At 39.9% G+C, this 20,246-nt stretch overlaps 1 protein-coding gene across 5 annotated transcripts in view; it reads left to right on the top strand.

Moving 5' to 3' along the window:
- The window catches only part of LOC135108173 (insulin receptor-like), a 69,425-nt gene that overhangs the window by 34,809 nt on the left and 14,370 nt on the right, over nt 1-20,246 (top strand). For all 5 annotated transcript variants that reach the window (XM_064018941.1, XM_064018940.1, XM_064018942.1 and 2 more), the window contains exons 7-21: nt 411-593; nt 941-1,072; nt 3,076-3,181; nt 3,307-3,467; nt 4,659-4,803; nt 5,505-5,601; nt 6,782-6,943; nt 8,326-8,407; nt 8,667-8,790; nt 10,154-10,334; nt 13,499-13,671; nt 14,349-14,513; nt 16,040-16,077; nt 19,031-19,179; nt 19,526-19,604. In XM_064018941.1, the coding sequence (XP_063875011.1) occupies nt 411-593; nt 941-1,072; nt 3,076-3,181; nt 3,307-3,467; nt 4,659-4,803; nt 5,505-5,601; nt 6,782-6,943; nt 8,326-8,407; nt 8,667-8,790; nt 10,154-10,334; nt 13,499-13,671; nt 14,349-14,513; nt 16,040-16,077; nt 19,031-19,179; nt 19,526-19,604 (1,977 nt within the window). The remainder of the gene's footprint in view (nt 1-410; nt 594-940; nt 1,073-3,075; nt 3,182-3,306; nt 3,468-4,658; nt 4,804-5,504; nt 5,602-6,781; nt 6,944-8,325; nt 8,408-8,666; nt 8,791-10,153; nt 10,335-13,498; nt 13,672-14,348; nt 14,514-16,039; nt 16,078-19,030; nt 19,180-19,525; nt 19,605-20,246) is intronic.

The following is a 20,246-nucleotide window of genomic DNA, read 5'->3' as shown; positions in this document are numbered from 1 at the left end:
GTATGGAGACAGGACTAATTGAGCTTTGGCTTGGACCCTGTACTATACAACTAGGTAAATACAACTAGGTAAATACACACACACACACATCTGCCAAGGCTTTCAGATACTTCTTCATGGTACTTTCTGTGTGTTGTAATGTGTGCATGATGCTTAGTAGTCTGATCCAGCTGAAAGGTTATTCTACGAGTATAGATATTTCTACATGCAAAACTTCATGTAATTTCAATGAAGACTGCTATAACACTTTTTTTTTTTTTTGAGGGACCTAACAACATTCAGTTATAAATTGTTTCCTTGCTCTATGTAGATGATTTGTAATATTCATCCTGCTATAGTTTGAAAGAATTTCATTATATGTGACTGCAAAACTGGAGCTCCCCACTGTTTGATTGTTATGAATACTTTAGGTGTCAGAAGATGACTGGAAACCATGGAAATTCCCTCACTTGGTGGAAATAACTGACTTCCTCCTGGTGTATCAAGTGGAGAGTCTGAAGAGCCTTGGCCAGCTGTTCCCTAACTTGACTGTGATTCGGGGCATGAAGCTGCTGTACCACTACTCTCTTGTCATCTATAACACCCACCTGGAGGTGAGACACAGGACTGGCTAAGGTTTCCATTTACATTGTGAGTGAGCACTGGGGTGTCTTGTGCTGAGGAGCATCACAGTTATAACCTTGTTTGAGGCAACACAAGTGGGAGCAGCCTGGTCTGAGGCAATTCAGATTTATCTTGCAAGTTTCCTGTGATGTGTAGGAGAGCATGAAAGATTGTGCATATATCACTGTGTGGCTTTTGAAAGTATTTACTGTATGGTGTGGATAAGTATAAATACAAATGAAGGCCAGAATATTCAGAATAGTGGTAAATTGATACAGTATTACAGTTTAATCTTCATAATTCAAGTAAATGTCTTCTTTCCTTGTGTTTGTTACAGAACATTGGGCTATACAATCTCCGTGCCATCCTGCGTGGGAGTGTCAGGATACAGAACAACATAAACTTGTGTTATGTCCACACTGTCAGCTGGGATGCCCTCATGAACTCCTCCAGCGACAATGTGCTGACGGTACACTCTGTCCTTCCTTAGAAAAGTGATGAATCTTCAGATAGCTGTTTTGATCATGATGCCCATTGTGTTGCCAGACTCCTGTGGACACACTGAGCAATGAGGGTGGTACAGTGAACTCTTCCTATATTGGATCAGTTGTGGGGAACTCCAATCTGATATATCTGATAACCCCCTTCTTATAAAGCCAATCTTATCTGGTTCATGAGAAGCTTGTTCAGATGCCTGAAATAGATCAATGTAGCCAATAATCTGATATGTAAATGTCCAATATAGCAAGGATTTACTGTGCATGCCAGGATTGGGGTGATGTCCACAGCCTTGCCCATCAACCCACAGTTCACAAGGCAAACTAAAGAGCAACCAGTCCAAGCAACAAAGTGAACAATGAGTAAAGAATGAAGCCTTTCTTGCAGGACAAGCATATGGGCAGAGTTCAGTTATATCATGATCTTTATATAAATCATTCTTATTATTTTACAAATATATTAAGCAAGAAAAGCTCTTCTCAAGAGTCAAGTGATAATGAGCTTGAAGTTTTCAATGTAGCCTGCTGTGGACATAACAGTGAGTTTTGCTGCACAATATCAATGAATGCTCACTGTGAGGTTCTTGAGATCATTTGAACAGTCTGCAGATGTTTGTTAATATTACTGACTTGGGTATTGAAAAACAAAGGCATAATTTATTGAAATTGCTTGACACTTTGGATATATAAAAAATGACAATGGAAGCCTTAAAGACTATCAGAGACTGAACTTGCATTGATCAGATAAAGAAATTTTGGATGTTTCATTTAAATGTGAGGCAAGTTTGTCAGGAAAAGTAAAATCTAGTCATAGGCATATGTCCTGCCAAGTGTTACATGTACCTGTGGGTGTTTCAACCACCTTGGCATTAACTGGCAGTGCTTGTGATTGTAGTATGATGTGTTTTCATACTTGTTTGATTTGTATGACACTTAATTTTCTGCTATTCATGATGTATTTTCATACTTTTCATTTGTATGACATTCATTTGCCTAAGTCTTGTCATTTTCTGCTATTCATATATATATATATATATATATATATATATATATATATATATATATATATATATATATATATATATATATATATATATATATATATATATATATATATATTTTACATGTGGCAGACATTCCTCCATAAAGAAGGAATAGCCACACTACTGCCATGGTGCAACTTAGAGCGTGTCTTTCTGCAAAAGCTTTAGGTCATTACAGAAGAATCATTTATTGACAGTCAGGCTTTGGAAGACAGATGCATGTTGAATGTTAATGTTGAAGAGTTTAAAATCAAGCTTTTGGTCATGTTCTTGAGATGTCCTGTGTGTTCTTTGGTCTCAGAGAGTGTTAAGACCAGAGTTTGGTCTTTGAGTCATGGCTGCAGAGCCAACTTGTGTCACTAGTGGTGATCCTTTCAACTTGAAGGTCTTGTTACCTTGGGCTTGTTAAGTGAAGTCCTCAGAAACTGCCTGTCCTGGGGTCAGGAGCCTGAGCATGAGCCAGCACCAACACTCTGCATGTTGAGATAAGATATGGGGATTGCATGAAGTGCCTCCTTGATTATGATCTGATGATCCCAAAACAAGGCATTAACCTGTTTTTGGAGGTTATGCTGGTGGAAGGTCATTTTGACCTTTTGTTATCCTCCAGTGGTATTCTGCCCCACTAGGAGAGCCAGATCTTCTCTCATCACCTTGTCCACCTTATATCTTTATTGTTGGAGACTTTCTGTACCATTCAAGGGTCTCTGTTTGCTGCTGTCATGTGCACATTACTGTCACTCACCTTGTTTGCTTGCAGCATTATCACACACACATCCTGAAATATACAGATGCTTGCACTTAAGTATGAGTATGTTTAGTGTCAAGCATTCTCACCCCAAAAAATGTTGAGGTAATCCCATTCCAAGGTGTGCTAGGTATCATGTATTAGCTTTAATTCAGGACTGAGAAAATATGAATATTTATTGCAGGATAATATTGAGCCGCTGTGCAAAAACTGCTGTCCCTCCTGCTCCACCAGGCAGTCCCAGGAGCAGCACTGCCAGTACTGCTGGAGCAGCACCAAGAGTCAACAGAGTGCGTTTCTTCCCTAATGTTTTCCCTCACAGGGTTCTAGCCTGAGGCAGACTGTAACTTCAACAGAAATGAAGATTTTGATCATCTGTTGATCCTTGATGAAAACTAAAACTGCATCCTGTCAGTCTGCAGCGAGTGTGACCACGGCTGCATGGCAAGCGGCAAGTGTTGCCACCCACAGTGTGCTGGAGGCTGCCTGGCGCCAGGAAATGACCGTGCCTGCATTGCTTGCCGCAACTTTAATACAGGAGACAGATGTGTCAAGACATGTGGCAACCTTCTTGAGGTTTGTATTAGTTGAATGTGCTCTCTATGAACTTGAATGCTTAGATTAGAAATGTATCTTTGCTTTTTGCTGCATCTTTATTAACACACTACTGTAAGACTGTTGGGTAATTTTATAGCACCAGAACTTCTTCACATAGACAGTGTGACAAAACCATGGCTCTGCCACTTATTCATAATGTGTGTTAGGGGTGATTAAAATATAAACATTTCAGCAAGATATACTGCTATAATTTGTCTGGTTTCATTTGTGCATTTATCATCCAGATCCTGATCTAGAATATATATTTCTTCATCAGTGATGTTCCCTGCTGCTTGGAACTGATTATATCCATACATAAAGTCCTAACATGAAAAGAACATGGATTTAGGTTTGGAATAGGTGCAACAGAGTGGTGTGCCCTGCTTCTCCCTGAAAACTTGTAGCAGACTGAGAGACTTTGAGTGTTAGGATGTCAAGTGAGTCACAGCCACTCATCAATTGCCAGTTATAGTTTCTTAGGCTCAAGATAAAGCATACGTTGCTTACTGTACATAGTCTCTGTTAGGAAATACAGAGCATTGGTTTTGGAGAAGTGCTTATGTGGAGTCATCCCATTGCTTATTGATGTATGAAAAGAGGAGTGTCAGTGTAGAGTGCCACCACTGCCCAAGGGTTAAACTTTGACTGTATTTCAGATTATGATATATCAAAATATCAGAGTTATGTAATATGCTGTAATTTATGTTAAGACTTAGAAATATGAGACTATATCTTATGTGTTTTTTTTTTATCATTTTAAATTGTACTTCATAATACAGTACTGTCATTTAGGAATTACTGAATTTTCCTTACTTGTATAATATTCAGAGATATGTACTGTTTTCACCTCCTTCAGTCTTCAGTAATTCATAATACAGTACTGTCATTGAGGAATTACTGAATTTTTCCCTACTTGTGCAGTATTCAGCAGTACTGTGTGCTGTTTTTTCACCTCCTTCAGTCTTTCAGTGAACAGTCTCTCTACTCTCACAAAGTTTGAATTCTTTTCACTCATACTTAATGTAACATTCACATTTTGATCCACAGAACTCTTCATGGAAGAAAAATGAACAGCATTCTTAGAGAAAAAAGTTACCTTGAGGACATCATCAAGTAACCATGACCCAGTTTACATTTCCAGTCCTACTGACTCTTGTCTCTTGGTTGCAGTACAAAGGTTACCGCTGTGTCACCAAAGATTACTGCCAGAGGAAGGGATTCTTTCAATTCAATGGGACACAGTGTGTAACTGAATGTCCAGGAGATCACAACTCTACAGGGAATGGGACAGAGGGAATGAAGACCTGCAGTGAATGTAAGAAAGAATGAGCTATCATGTGTGTTAGGGGATTCATTTACCAAAGTAATGCTGGATGAAAACTGTACTAATAATTGATATTCATGGCTTTGTATTTGGTTTTAGTTCTTTGTATACTGTATCTTCAAGTGGAACACTACCTGATGACAGTAGAGTTATTTGTGGATTCTTTTTATCAAGGGAGCAAAACTAAGCAGTGCCAGCATGTAAGGCAGGTTCATTGGAAGATATCAGACCATATGTGTTCCCTGTCAGCAAGGCAAGCAATCCTTTATAAGAAAAAAATATAACCCCAACTATGAATCTCATATGGTAACCGTGTTTCATCTCATATTTCCTCATGCTGCTACAGTACTGATACTTTTTTTTATCAGGGGTTGATTGGTCCTTCTGTCTTAGTGATCATCATACTGGTTGCTTCTTTCACCCTCCAGTCATTCTTGCTGTCTGATGATATCTCTGAGTTACATTAACACTGTAATAACTTGCTCTTTTGATTACTCCTTCCTCTGCCTTAGTTATCATCATCCTGTTTTCTTCTTTCAACCTTCAGCCACTCTTGTTCTATGAGGATAACTGTGGATTTCATTAATCCTTCTGCTGCCTTAGTCATCCTTCATTAACCTTCTCTATCACTGCCTCACATATGGTAAAGAATTGGGTGTCTCTTAATGTAGATGTTACATGTGTTTTCAAAGGTTGTGGTAGATCCTGTCACGGGCTGCTGGTAAACACTGTGGCTCGTGCCCAGGAGCTGAGGGGCTGCACGTCTATCAATGGCTCTCTCATCATTAGGTAAGGAGGTGGTCATGCTGCTAATGGAAGAGAGAGAGAGAGAGAGAGAGAGAGAGAGAGAGAGAGAGAGAGAGAGAGAGAGAGAGAGAGAGAGAGAGAGAGAGAGAGAGAGAATTGGGCTTTTGGACAGAGAAACCTAATCATATTGTCTTTAGTCTGTAAAAATATTGCAAATTTATGTAAAGTAATTCATATAATTTGCTCTGATGTATATATAACTGTATAAATGAGAGAGAGAGAGAGAGAGAGAGAGAGAGAGAGAGAGAGAGAGAGAATATATATATTATTCTCAAGAACATGGGTTAAAGAATGCTTCTAGCAATAACTGTTACTAAAACTATGGTTGATAAAGTTGATATTTTGAAAGAGAAATGAGGAAGAAAGTGTGATATTCTAATTTATATTGCAGAAAGTGTGATATTCTAATTTGAGGACTAATTTGAGGACTATATAAACAACCTTAGCCTACTAATTTTCTCTCTCTTAACCTCCATCCCCCAGTAATTGAGATCTGTAAAAACTTATTTCTATGGAAACACAAATACAAAAATGCAGAATGGGAAGCAATTTTAGTCTTTCCTAGACTGTACAACTATTTTAGACACTGTAGAGCAAGGGTGAGTGTCTAAAAAGTTATAGATTTCCATGTGTATGAGAGTAGCCTAGCAGTGAAAGGGTTATTGGTACCTTTAGAAAGAAAGATTTTTTAGGAAATTTGCCATAATTATGTGGAAGAGATTGTAGAGCAAAGGTGAGTGTCTAAAAAGTTATAGATTTCCATTTTTATGAGAATGATCAAGCAATGAAATAGATAAATTTAGAAAGGAATATTTTTTAGGAAATGTGCCTTGATTGTGTGGCAAGCAAGTCATGACAGCTCTGAGGAGTGGTCAGTGGCAGCCTGTGACTTGTTATGTCTTGAGAGCATGTAGCTGTGAGGAATTCATTTTTTATACATGTTTCTTGTTTTATAAACATTCTGTTTTATCCATTTACTAGTGAGTGAGTTATTGAATTTTATACAAAATATAGTTTTATTTATTTCAGGGAAATTTTGTTGTATAGTTTTTTTTTCATACTGTTATTGTAAATTGGACCAAAATCAGTTAAATTATATCCATAAATATATACTTCCCTGTGGTCTATCAATTATCATCTACCTATGTATTTTCCTGTGCAGCATCAGGTATGGCAAGACAGTCACCAAGGAGCTGGAGTCAAGCCTCGGTGCAATACAGCGGGTCACTCATTACATCCGCATCTTCAAAACCAGTCCACTCAAGTCCCTCAATTTCTTGCAGAGTCTGAAGGTGATAGAAGGGAGGCAGCTGTACAACAACAAGTAAGTGGGGGCTGCACTGGAAAGACTATTCACAAAAAGAGTTAGAGATTTTAAGGAAGCATCTGACAATTGACTGGATGGCAACATGGGATGCAATGAGTGTATGTGGTGTGCAGTAGAGGCCTGGTCTACCATTCCTAACTTGTCATTTCAAGTATGATGATGGAAAAGAAACAGTCCTGAGTATTAGACCAAGTGACCAAAGTTAATTAGTCTCTCTCTCTCTCTCTCTCTCTCTCTCTCTCTCTCTCTCTCTCTCTCTCTCTCTCTCTCTCTCTCTCTCTCTCTCTCTCTCTCTCTCTCTCTCTCTCTCTCTCTCTCTCTCTCTCTCTCTCTCTCTCTCTCTCTCTCTCTCACACACACACACACACACACACACACACACACACACACACACACACACACACACACACACACACACACACACACACACACATTGATAAAAAATTACTGGAGAGATGATGAATTTGTTAAAAGAGTAAGAATGGCATTTTCATATTTGGATGAAGGAATGATAAAAAAGTTGTTGATTTCTATGATAAGACCAAGATTATAATATGTGGCAGTGGTATGATCTCCTCATACAAAGATAAATATTGTAAAATTAGAAAGAGTACAAAGAGCAGTCACTAAGATGGTTCCGGAGTTGAGTAAGTCAGCCTATGAAGAGAGATTAAAAATGTTGGAAATTCCTACCTTAAAAACAGGAGAGAGAGAGAGAGAGAGAGAGAGAGAGAGAGAGAGAGAGAGAGAGAGAGAGAGAGAGAGAGAGAGAGAGAGAGATTTAGTAAACATCTATAGAATGATAAATGGTATGGAAAATGTGGACAAAAAATGTTTTATAAATCTAGACACACAGAGTAAAAGGGGACACAGTAAGAAGCTGAAGAAAGTTAACTGTAGAAGAGACATCAAGAAGTATAGTTTTTCTCATAGAATTGTGAATAAATGGAATGAACTCAGTGAAGATGTTGTCAATGCCGTAACTGTCCATGCTTTTAAGACCAAACTGGATAGATATGGAGACGGGATACTATGAGATTACTCCCCTCCCATAAACCCCAACAAGATAAATACAACTAGGTAAATACACACAGACACACACATATACACCAGTTTTCTTTGTGTTCTCTTGACTTGTCTTGTGTTGGATACGCACACACACCACCAATTTGTTTGTATTCTCTGGGGTCAGTCACTCATGCAAGGATTTACCATGCACCTTATTCTGTGATGTCCTTAAGCAGCTTTTTGGTGGCAGATGAACACTGGGTGAGCTGCCAATGTACAGTGATGAGATGAGTGTGGAGGTACAAGGAGCTGACTTTTAAAGGTATTACATTCTCAGTCTGTTACTACATTCTGTCCTTTTATCACTGCAGGTATGCTCTGTTTGTACATGACAATGCAAACCTAGAAGACATATGGGACTTCAGTAAGAATCAAGAACTGAACATCACCAAGGTAAGATTCTCTCTCTCTAACATTCATTTATGTTTGTGAACACATGTTATTATATTTTTCCTGGGACCTGTAGTTATTCTCAAATGAGGTGAGATGTGACAATGTGTGTGGGTAATTTCATTTTGAGAGGTGTCTTAGCCTGGTATACATTAATGATAATCTTATAATAATAATCTTGTAATCTTCAAATGTTCAGTGCTCACCTGGGAAGGCTTGGTTGCACAACTACTAAACATGCCTGTTATTTCTTTTTTGGAAGGGCAAGATTTTCTTCCATGGAAACCCAAAGCTGTGTTACAACAACAAAATTGAGACGCTGCTCAACCTGACTGGCCAAGAGGAAGACTTCAGCATGCGCTTCACCAATGGAGACAAAGTAGCATGTGAGTGCCATGTACTGTGTGGTGTGAGTGTAAGTGCTGTGTGCTGTGAGTGTGAGTGTGAGTGTCATGTGGTATGAGTATGAGTGTGAGTGCTGTGTGCCATGTGGTGTGAGTGTGAGTGCTGTGTACCATGTGGTGTGAGTGTGAGTGCTGTGTGCCATGTGGTGTGAGTGTGAGTGCTGTGCACCATGTGGTGTGAGTGTGAGTGCCATGTGGTGTGAGTGTGAGTGCTGTGTGCCATGTGGTGTGAGTGTGAGTGCTGTGTGCCATGTGGTGTGAGTGTGAGTGCTGTGTGCCATGTGGTGTGAGTGTGAGTGCTGTGTGCCATGTGGTGTGAGTGTGAGTGCTGTGTGCCATGTGGTGTGAGTGTGAGTGCCATGTGCCTTGTGGTGTGAGTGTGAGTGCTGTGTTCCATGTGGTGTGAGTGTGAGTGCCATGTACCTTGTGGTGTGAGTGTGAGTGCTGTGTGCCATGTGGTGTGAGTGTGAATGCTGTGTGGTGTGAGTGTGAGTGCCATGTGGTGTGAGTGTGAGTGCCATGAGGTGTGAGTGTGAGTGCTGTGTGCCATGTGGTGTGAGTGTGAGTGCTGTGTGGTGTGTGAGTGTGAGTGCTGTGTGGTGTGAGTGAGAGTGTGAGTGCTGTATGGTGTGAGTGTGAGTGCTGTGTGCCATGTGGTGTGAATGTGAGTGCTGTGTGGTGTGAGTGTGAGTGCTGTGTGCCATGTAGTGTGAGTGTGAGTGTTGTGTGCCATGTGGTGTGAGTGTGATTGCTGTGTGCCATGTGGTGTGAGTGTGAGTGCTGTGTGCCATGTGGTGTGAGTGTGAGTGCTGTGTGGTGTGCTGTGAGTACCACGTGGGAGTATTGGTGGTGGTGGTGGTGGTGGTGGCAGTGGCTGATCAACTCTTAGATTGTGCTTTCCTTATAGTGTTAATTTGTTTCTGAACTCCCTCAAGGAGCAGCCATGGCAGGAGAGTCAACATCTGAAAGTCAGTGTAGCTTAGGCAGTTTTGATGTTGTGCCATTGACACTTGAGGGTTGAGGATGAGTGATGCAAGTGTTAGGCTGAAAGTGTTTTGCTGGTGACATGCAGGGAACACAGTTTCTTAATGGACTGTTTTAATAACATGTTTCTCAATTGTCTATTTGTGAACTAGAATCAGAAGTACACAAGTTTTTCCATTTGATGCAGTATTCAATATTCCATAAGGCAATTTTTGTTTTTGAGATTTTTTGAATAAATGCTAATTCTTCATTTGTATATTAGGACAATAAGAAATATTTTAACTTAAAAGATATTAATGTAACTCTAAACTAGATTAGTGATAGTGTGTTATGTAATGCTTTGTTTCATTTATGGATGAAGGCTCCATCATGAAGCATGCCATCATGCTGCTGCCCCAGAAAAACAAAGGGCAGGTGCTGGTCCGCTGGACTCCAGTGTCAACAGATGAGGATGACCGCAAGATCACCGGCTACTACATCTACTACAAGGAGACAAACGAGAGAAACATAGGACACATGGATGGCCGAGATGCATGCAATGAGTAGGTGACCCTTGCACCTGAGAGTCTGGAGTCAGTACAAAATTCCAAGTGGGTCATCATCTATTGCAAGACATTTGTGAAAGCAACTAGAAGACCAGCTCAGCTCAGATCCAGAGAATGGAAGGATTGTTGCTCATTTTGTACTGGAGCATAGATGAGAGACAGATAAATTAGATAGATATTTCATTACTGACTGAGGGAATACAACCCGTTATTATACTTTAAAACAAAATAGGCAAATACAGTTTTCAACAACTTGGTAAACAGCAGAGCCATTTTGTGACATGTGCTTATGTATCTCTTTTGACAGAAACTGAGAGCATAAGAACATGAAAAATAAGAGAAGCAGCAAGAAGTCATCTGGCCTCATTGTAGCAGTCCCTGTATGAAACATATACTTATTTCATTTCTTCCCATGATTGTTATTTTTTTTAATGGAAACCTATTTCACACCTTCAGTCTAGTTGATATTGTTTGCCTTTGTGGAAGCAGACTTACAGTAAACAGTAACTCAATTATTTTTTCCTATCACTCACTGTGTTTTTTTTTTTTTTTTTTTTTTTTTTTTTTTTATGTAGGAAGGATACTGGCCAAGGGCAACAAAAATCTAATAAAAAAAATGCCCACTGAAATGCCAGTCCCTAAAAGGGTCAAAGCAGTGGTCAAAAATTGGTGGATAAGTGTCTTGAAACCTCCCTCTTGAAGGAATTCAAGTCATAGGAAGGTGGAAATACAGAAGCAGGCAAGGAGTTCCAGAGTTTACCAGAGAAAGGGATGAATGATTGAGAATACTGGTTAACTCTTGCGTTAGAGAGGTGGACAGAATAGGAGTGAGAGAAAGAAGAAAGTCTTGTGCAGCGAGGCCGCGGAAGGAGGGGAGGCATGCAGTTAGCAAGATCAGAAGAGCAGTTAGCATGAAAATAGCGGTAGAAGACAGCTAGAGATGCAACATTGCGGCGGTGAGAGAGAGGCTGAAGACAGTCAGTTAGAGGAGAGGAGTTGATGAGACGAAAAGCTTTTGATTCCACCCTGTCTAGAACAGCAGTATGAGTGGAACCCCCCCAGACATGTGAAGCATATTCCATACATGGACGGATAAGGCCCTTGTACAGAGTTAGCAGCTGCGGGGGTGAGAAAAACTGGCGGAGACGTCTCAGAACACCTAACTTCATGGAAGCTGTTTTAGCTAGAGATGAGATGTGAAGTTTCCAGTTCAGATTATAAGTAAAGGACAGACCGAGGATGTTCAGTGTAGAAGAGGGGGATAGTTGAGTGTCATTGAAGAAGAGGGGATAGTTGTCTGGAAGATTGTGTCGAGTTGATAGATGGAGGAATTGAGTTTTTGAGGCATTGAACAATACCAAGTTTGCTCTGCCCCAATCAGAAATTTTAGAAAGATCAGAAGTCAGGCGTTCTGTGGCTTCCCTGCGTGATATGTTTACCTCCTGAAGGGTTGGACGTCTATGAAAAGACGTGGAAAAGTGCAGGGTGGTATCATCAGCATAGGAGTGGATAGGACAAGAAGTTTGTTTTAGAAGATCATTAATGAATAATAAGAAGAGAGTGGGTGACAGGACAGAACCCTGAGGAACACCACTGTTAATAGATTTAGGAGAAGAACAGTGACCGTCTACCACAGCAGCAATAGAACGGTCAGAAAGGAAACTTGAGATGAAGTTACAGAGAGAAGGATAGAAACCGTAGGAGGGTAGTTTGGAAATCAAAGCTTTGTGCCAGACTCTATCAAAGGCTTTTGATATGTCCAAGGCAACAGCAAAAGTTTCACCAAAGTCTCTAAAAGAGGATGACCAAGACTCAGTAAGGAAAGCCAGAAGATCACCAGTCGAGCGGCCTTGACGGAACCCATACTGGCGATCAGATAGAAGGTTGTGAAGTGATAGATGTTTAAGAATCTTCCTGTTGAGGATAGATTCAAAAACTTTAGATAAGCAGGAAATTAAAGCAATCGAAAATGAGGATAGAGAAAGTAGGAGGGAACAGAAAAGGGGCTACTGTCAGTTGCCTCAGACACCTGAGTTTCAGTGAGGAAAAGAAGATGAGGTTTAGAAGAGGAGAGGTGGTGTTCTACAGATTGAAAATTAGATCTTAGACCGCGAATGTTGCAGAAGTTAATGAAGAAAAAGTTGAGGGGGGTGTCAAGACACTTAGGGTCGTCGACGGAAAGGCAGTCCGACCTGGGGACATTTATGGTCCCCTCCCCAGATGGGGACTCCGAGGCTGGTGTAGGAGTCGCCATGATTTTAAAATTTTTGGAGTGAAGGGTGTGTGTGTTATTAGGTGCTTGTAGTTTTGTGTGGAGGAAGAGAGTTGTCTTTAGAGGGCAGGCTGTGACTACCCCCTTGTGTTGTGAGACACAAAGGGAAACGTTCAGTGAGGTCACAGCTGGGTTTAATGATAAGTTCACAGCACCCCCTGAACAGTGCTTTAGACCTCACTGGGAGTAATTATCGTTTCGGCAGGTGTCTACTGCCTCCTCCGGCAACAACACTGTTTACAGATTCAAAAGTGAACTTCCACTTTGAAAAATAAATGAAGACATCTTTCTAATATAGTCCTTTCTGTTGCTGCAATCTGCACTATGTTGAGTTTAATTTTTTTTTTTCATCAATGACCTTTTAAATTCATACTAAGGATTTTAGTGACCATGATACTTCATAAGCAAGACTAAATGCTATGAAGTTAATTAATGGTCTTTGTTTATATTAGTGCAAAGAGAGAGTGTTGCACAAGAACAGTTAGGTGTGTTGCTGGTGTGGCTTTAGTCTGAACAGAATAACTTTACCTTGTGTGCCAAAGCTACATGCACTAGTACCAAGTACTTGAGTCTGTACAAGAAGGAAAGTGTGTGTGGGACATTTTGAACATTTATTCGTAACCACTAGCATACATTACAAATAATAACAGTGAATAATAATGAGAAGGAACTATGGCTAGCCTTTTTGAAGCCAAAGCTTTTCAGGTACAACTTAAATATCATACAAAAGACAGTGATTAGCAAGTATTAATTATATTAGAATTAACATCAGGAAAATTTTAGGATACCACATTTACATTGGTAATGATTTATGTATTTCTCATCAGCAACAATGGTCAGCATTCCTCAGAGGAGGGGGAAACTTATTACTGATTTCCTTTCACTTCAGTGGATGGAAAAGGGAACATGTGGAAGTGGAACACTCCAGTGACAAAATGGAGGAAACTCTAACAGGACTCAAGCCGGACCACCGCTATGCAGTGTACGTGGAAACTGACACAGTGGCTGACGCTGACATAGGGGCGCGCTCCAACATCTCTTACACCACCACCATGCCCTACAGTGAGTTGATCCACTTTGTTTCACTGGCCATTGAGTTCTTGCTTTTTATTTTTCCAAAGTTTGTCAAAAAAAAATGTCAAAGTATAGTTTCCCATGTAGAAATATAGATGCATGGAACAGTCTGGATAAATAGATGGTAAATGCAAAAACTATACATGGATTCAAGGTCAACTTGGATATTAAAAGTTATGAAGATGAGACAGCACCAGCATACCTCTTGTCCCACAAAGCATAGCTAGGTAAATACACACATTACTGTAAGTTATTTTATATCTTTTTATGTGTGTGCATGTGTGTGTGGGTGTGTGTGTGTGTGTGTCATAAAAGGTAGAAAGTTCTTCCTTGTCCTTTGCCCCAAGAGAATAGCCAGGGATTTGGTGTCTTAGCATATTAAGCTAAAATAGTCTCTCTCTCTCTCTCTCTCTCTCTCTCTCTCTCTCTCTCTCTCTCTCTCTCTCTCTCTCTCTCTCTCTCTCTCTCTCTCTCTCTCTCTCTCTCTCTCTCTCTCTCTCTCTCTCTCTCTCTCTCTCTCTCCTCTCTCTCTCTCTCTCTCTCTCTCTCTCTCTCTCTCTCTCTCTCTCTCTCTCTCTCTCTCTCCTCTCTCTCTCTCTCTCTCTCTCTCTCTGGTGTTGTGCAGTCGCAGACTTGTGAACTTACTGCCACCTTTGTGTTTGCAGACCCTAGTTCCCCACTGAACCTGAGAGTCGTAGACAAAGGAACCACACACATGGATGTGGCATGGTCACCGCCAAGCACTCCACTTGGAAAGATTTTTCATTACAAGGTCAAGATAACCCACCAGAGGCATGATGAAGACACATGCCAAGACTTCTGCAAGAAAGGTGAGATGTAAAACCATGAGGCAAATTTGTATGTTTAAAAATGTCAAAAATCTTTTTAGATTCTTATAGAGTGAATGATACAGGTGATTAAAGAATGATATCCTTATTTTAAGAGTGAAATGCAAGCTAGTTGTTGGCTTAAGTAACTTCTTTATTTCAAATCCCATAATTGTATTTTTTATCTGTATGTTATAAGTAATGTTTTGTGGTTTCCATCTTACATAGAATATCAACAAGATTGTGTGCTGTTGAACATTGTCATATTTTAATGTGATGCATCTCAGAAACAGTACAGACACCAGTGTGTGTGTGTGTGTGTGTGTGTGTGTGTGTGTGTGTGTGTGTGTGTGTGTGTGTGTGTGTGTGTGGTACCTTCTCTGGGATTGCTAGCCTGGTTTATAGATAGTAAAAAAGAAATTAACTTAATCCCTGTTGTAACCCTGATTTTATTTCATATATAAATGACTGGCATTGATGTAAGTCATATAATCATACATAGCAAAATAAAATAAAGAAATCACATGGCCAAGTCTCACCCCAGTGCAGCCCCAGGACAAAATGAGACTCTTAGGATAAGTGAAAGAGTACAACACATCCTCAGTGTGCATCTCTGCCTCAAGTACCATCACACACTCATTATTCACCCTCACACTCCCTCCTTCATAAACAATAGAATTTAGGGATGATTATAAATACAGGCACAGTGTTTTATTTTATTTTATTTATTTATTTATTTTTTTATGTAGAAGGGACACTGGCCAAGGGGAAACCTCCCTCTTGAAGGAATTCAGGTCATAGGAAGGTGGAAAATACAGAAGCAGCCAGGGAGTTCCAGAGTTTACCAGAGAAAGGGATAAATGATTGAAAATACTGGTTAACTCTTGCATTAGAGAGGTGGACAGAATAAGGGTGAGAGAAAGAAGAAAGTCTTGTGCAGCAAGGCCATGGGAGGAGGGGAAGCATGCAGTTAACAAGATCAGAAGAGCAGCTAGCATGAAAATAGCAGTAGAAGACAGAGATGCAACACTGCGGTGATGAGAGAGAGGCTGAAGACAGTCAGTTAGAGGAGAGGAGTTGATGAGACAAAAAGCTTTTGATTCCACCTTGTCTAGAAGAGCAGTATGAGTGGAACCCCCCCAGACATGTGAAGCATACTCCACACATGGACGGATAAAGCCCCTGTACAGAGTTAGTAGCTGGGGGGGTGAGAAAAACTGGTGATGTCTCAGAATGCCTAACTTCATAGAAGCTGTTTTAGCTAGAGATGAGATGTGAAGTTTCCAGTTCAGATTATAAGTAAAAGACAGGCCGAAGATGTTCACTTTAGAAGAGGGGGACAGTTGAGTGCCACTGAAGAAGAGGAAGAATATGTTGTATTTGCAAGTTTGAGCATCCATCAAAGTGTCAAGTTCTTGGGTACCCCCTCTGTGCTTTTCTGTGACAAGCCATCAAGATACTATATTTATTTACCATTTGCTGCCTGATTCTTATCCTTTTGGAGCACTAATAATTTTTATATATTGCAGGGAACCATCTCTCAGGAAAGCATGAGGAATCTGTAAAGGTATGTCACTTTGTTTATTGAATTATGGCATAGTTTTGGAAAAGTTGACTTAAATATTGGCAGAAATTAAGTTCTGATAATGGAGACTAGAGAAGATGCAGACTCTACCATTAAGATGTAATGAAAGAGTGAAGACACAGCGGGTGACATGGTGCAAGTGAAGACTGGGTCAGCTTAAAGAACAGGTGGTGTCACAAGCAACAATAGGAGGCCTGTGAGCAAGTGTACTATCTCAGTGCTTTAAGACACCAATCCTAACAGTGTTCTCACATGCTTAAATAGGACTTGAGAGGCCTGGAGGAAAGCTTACAAAACATGCCAAATAAAGTTGTCCCTATTATTAATTTTAAAAAGTATACTTTTTCAAATTGGGAATATAAAGTAACTATTTGAATAGTTCTGTTCGTATGTGTTTGATTGTGTTGCAGAATTTAGTCAATTGGAGGAAGCAAACAGCTGGAACCTTTTCATTATTGAGGAAATAAGAATTTTTTACATAAAGGAGACTGGCCAGTAACTATCAATAACCTTGGAAAAAGTGCATGATTGTTTCTCCTTAAAAGTACACCATAGAAGAGCTGCAAGAGAGTGATGCCAATGTTGTTCCATAGTTGTCTTGATATTCCTGTCATGAAGTTGAAGATTTAGAAATGCAATGTAGTGGCAGGACAGGTGCAGTTAATCAAGCTTCCTTTTGGACCTCGTGATCATTATCACTCACCAGGTCAGAGGTCATGTGTCTTGAGTGTCCTGTTAGACCTCCAGTCTTTGGCTATTCTCTCTAATGGCTTCCCTTTAGACCAGTTTCTCAGTGATTCAGAGGATCAGAATAAGGTCATGGTGGAAAATTTGCCAGTGAAAGGAATAAAGATATGAGGATACTGGTTAGTTTTTGCATTATTAATGGAGACAAAATAGGGATGAGATCAAGTATATAGCCATGTATATCAGCACCATGAAAGAAGGAAGGCACGTAGTAAGCAAGGTAAGAAGACCACTTGTGATGAAAAATATGCTTTTGTGTAGCAGGAAACAAGATTGCCATGCCACATGGGAGGTGGAGGAAATTTTGTTGCTTATAAATGTCTGGAGTCTTTGCTGGTAAGTAAAGAAAATTGTGTAAAATGCACACAGGAGTTAGTTCAAGATACATATACATAATGCTTCTTTAGCTTTCCACAGACACACTGAGAAATTGATCTGAAGGTGAGCTAAATCTTTAGCTATGAGAGATCTTTAGCCAGGAATGAAATCCACAACTAGAAGAACAGAAGGTCAGAACCCTAGTTGTCAGGACCATTGCATTTTATCAAATGCCAAGATAATTTTGGTGCCTTTGTATTCATGATCACTACACAGTTTCCTCTCTCCATTTAAATAAACTTCTAGTATTTCAGTTTTTCTGTACCATGAATACATAAAACTTCCATTATTAACCTTTAAAGGATAGAGACATTCCTCACAGACATCCCTCCCAGCCAGGCTAGTTTTGAATATTCAGCAATTTCTCAACTCTGTTTTGACCAATTGCTTAAAATGTAGCAGCATCACACTTATCAATTCTTCTTCTTCAATCTCCAGCAAACTCAAACTCTTTAGGTGATGTGGTGTCTCAGTGGTGAAGTGCTGAAGTGAAGTAACTTTCAGCACTTTCTCAGCCTGTGTTCAGATAGTTGTGTGCGATGCAGCGGTCTGGCTAGAGCCCCAGCTGGGGTGCCACAAGCCTTCTTTACCTGCTTCCCTCACCAGTATCTCTCAATCAATCACTCACTCACATGAATACCTAAAACTATCATTTTGTAGACACAATAAGGGAAATAGTAAGGAAACAGTATTGCTGTCTGTCACTTATAACACGCAAGAAAAAAATTGCTATTGTCACAGCTAGGAGGATGTACATGAGTGAAACACAGTGTACTAATGTTTTATTTTTCCTCCGGTAAAACCACTTTCGAGACTTGAGAGAGTAACTTCTAACTTTCTCCCAATAGTATTTTCACTAAGAGGTTGTTTTTGAACAAATTTGCCCTTATGTGGATTGGAAGTCACTGGCTGCTCATCCTCATCCAAGGAATCACAGGAAAAGGAATTATTATTTTCCCCTGTAGTTATCACTATGGTTTGCAGAAGACTGAGGCTCAGAGGGAGACATTGTTGTGAGGGAAGGATGTTTGGAGGCTCAAAAATTTGTGTGGAAATTTGAAATTAAGTCTACAAAATACAGGTCAGCTATGGATATGCCACCCATCCTCTACATTGCATCAACTATTGATGCAATTGATTAAATTAAACTTAATTTTCTTTAAGGTTGAGCTGCTTCAGAGAGAACATGGGGTGATCTCTGCTCAGGCACATATAGATATATCATACCATTATACCTTATAGATATTACTCAGTGGGGATTTTTACCACTGTCACCAATGGCCTTTCCATACAACACTGAAAAGTTTATCTGAAGAGTGAAGGCTGGATAACTGGCTATCACAGGCTTTTGCTGGGAATCAAACCAGAAAGACAAAGCACAGCACCTTGGACACTGGGAGCATGACAACTATCAGATTCCTGGAGAAAACCAGTTGAGGGAAGAAAATCAAGGGGAAGACAGAGAGTGAGATGGAGAGATACAATTGGGGTAGAACTGCAAAGAATGGGAGTCACAAAAGCACAAAAGATGCAAGGAGTGAAAACAACTGGAGAAGACTTATATATGGTGCCAACCCCAGACTCTAGGGGAATGGTGAAGTAGGAGACTCCCATCATAACATATTATACAAGAGGAGCAGAGTAATGAGAAAGTTGCAAATATGAAGATTCATAACATATGCACACATAAATCAAAGAAGAGATTTTGCTTTTGAATTGAATTTTTTTTTTACATAGTTGCAAACCATAAATATACAGACATTAGCTTGGTTAGTGTTGAAGAAAATGAGATATTTGTATTATTTCTCAGGTGCTGTCAGAGAGCATGATCAATGGGACAGGTCCCTCCTCTGCCACCACTGCACCACCACCCAATTGCTGCCCGTGCCCAGCAGAGCCTGTGGCTTTTGAACAGGATGACATTGACTTTAAAAGCAGACTTCACAGTCATGTTTATTTGTAAGTTTTGTCTCAATTACTTAGTTTTATCTTTCAGAGTTGTTTGTAGGGCAAATGAAATGTAAGAATATAATGGTGACCTGTTTAACAGACTACCTATGTGTTTACAAATTACAGTACTGTATTAATAAGCCTTCTCATTAAACTGAAAATATGTTGTTAGTAAATAATTCTAAGGGACATGGGGCAAGGTTGTCAGAAATCCCAAGATATGAAAAATCCAATACAGTACTGAATGTATGTGACAGACAGCTTCAAGACTGCTAAAGGAGTGTCTGACAGCTGCACTCTGACACTTTCCTTTCTTTGCTCCAAGACTAAAAACCACAACCTTGTTGCTTTTCAGACATCGTACGCGTATCAGCCGAGAAAAAAGATCCATTGTGTCAGCTGGTGATGTATCAAGATCTCATAATTCATTTAGTGTAAGTATGCTAGATATATTACCACACAAACACATACAAACACAGAAGTGGAAAAACAAGGAGGTGGTGTAATGATTTTGGTGAGAAAGGATTTATTGACCCATGAGATTAATTGTGATTATGAACTGGCTGAAGCAACTAAAGTTGAGATGATGTGTAGAGAAGGTGGAGAAAGAGGCTTTGCAGTGGTATATGTTTCTCCTAAAACAAATTTCCTGGGGGGTTGTGGAATACAAGGCAAAATTAGGATACATAAGGATGTGTGGAAGACATGACGGCAAGCAGAGACAATCTAATAATTATGGGAGATTTCAATTGCAAGGAGGTTAGATGGGAAGAGTGGTCAGTGGATGGGAGCAACAAGTCTTAGGGAGAAGAATTGTTAAGGATGGCAATGGACAATTCATTGACACAATGGATGGAAGAGAAATACGAGGTTCAGGAGAGAAGATGAACCCTCAAGGCTGGATTTAATTTTTATAATAGAACCTGAAGTCATTGAGGATGTAGACTACAAATGTCCAATAGGTAAAAGTGGTGGTGGGGTGTACATTGAGAGTAGGAGGAAAGATACAAAAGAATGAGTACCACAGAATAGGAAGATTCAACTATGGAAGAACAGACTGGAAAATTGAGGAATTA

This window comes from Scylla paramamosain, chromosome 16 (assembly GCF_035594125.1).
Source record: "Scylla paramamosain isolate STU-SP2022 chromosome 16, ASM3559412v1, whole genome shotgun sequence".
NCBI classification, from domain to species: domain Eukaryota; kingdom Metazoa; phylum Arthropoda; class Malacostraca; order Decapoda; family Portunidae; genus Scylla; species Scylla paramamosain.
The sequence above is the reverse complement of the archived record's forward strand: the minus strand, read 5'-3'. Positions and strand labels throughout refer to the sequence as shown.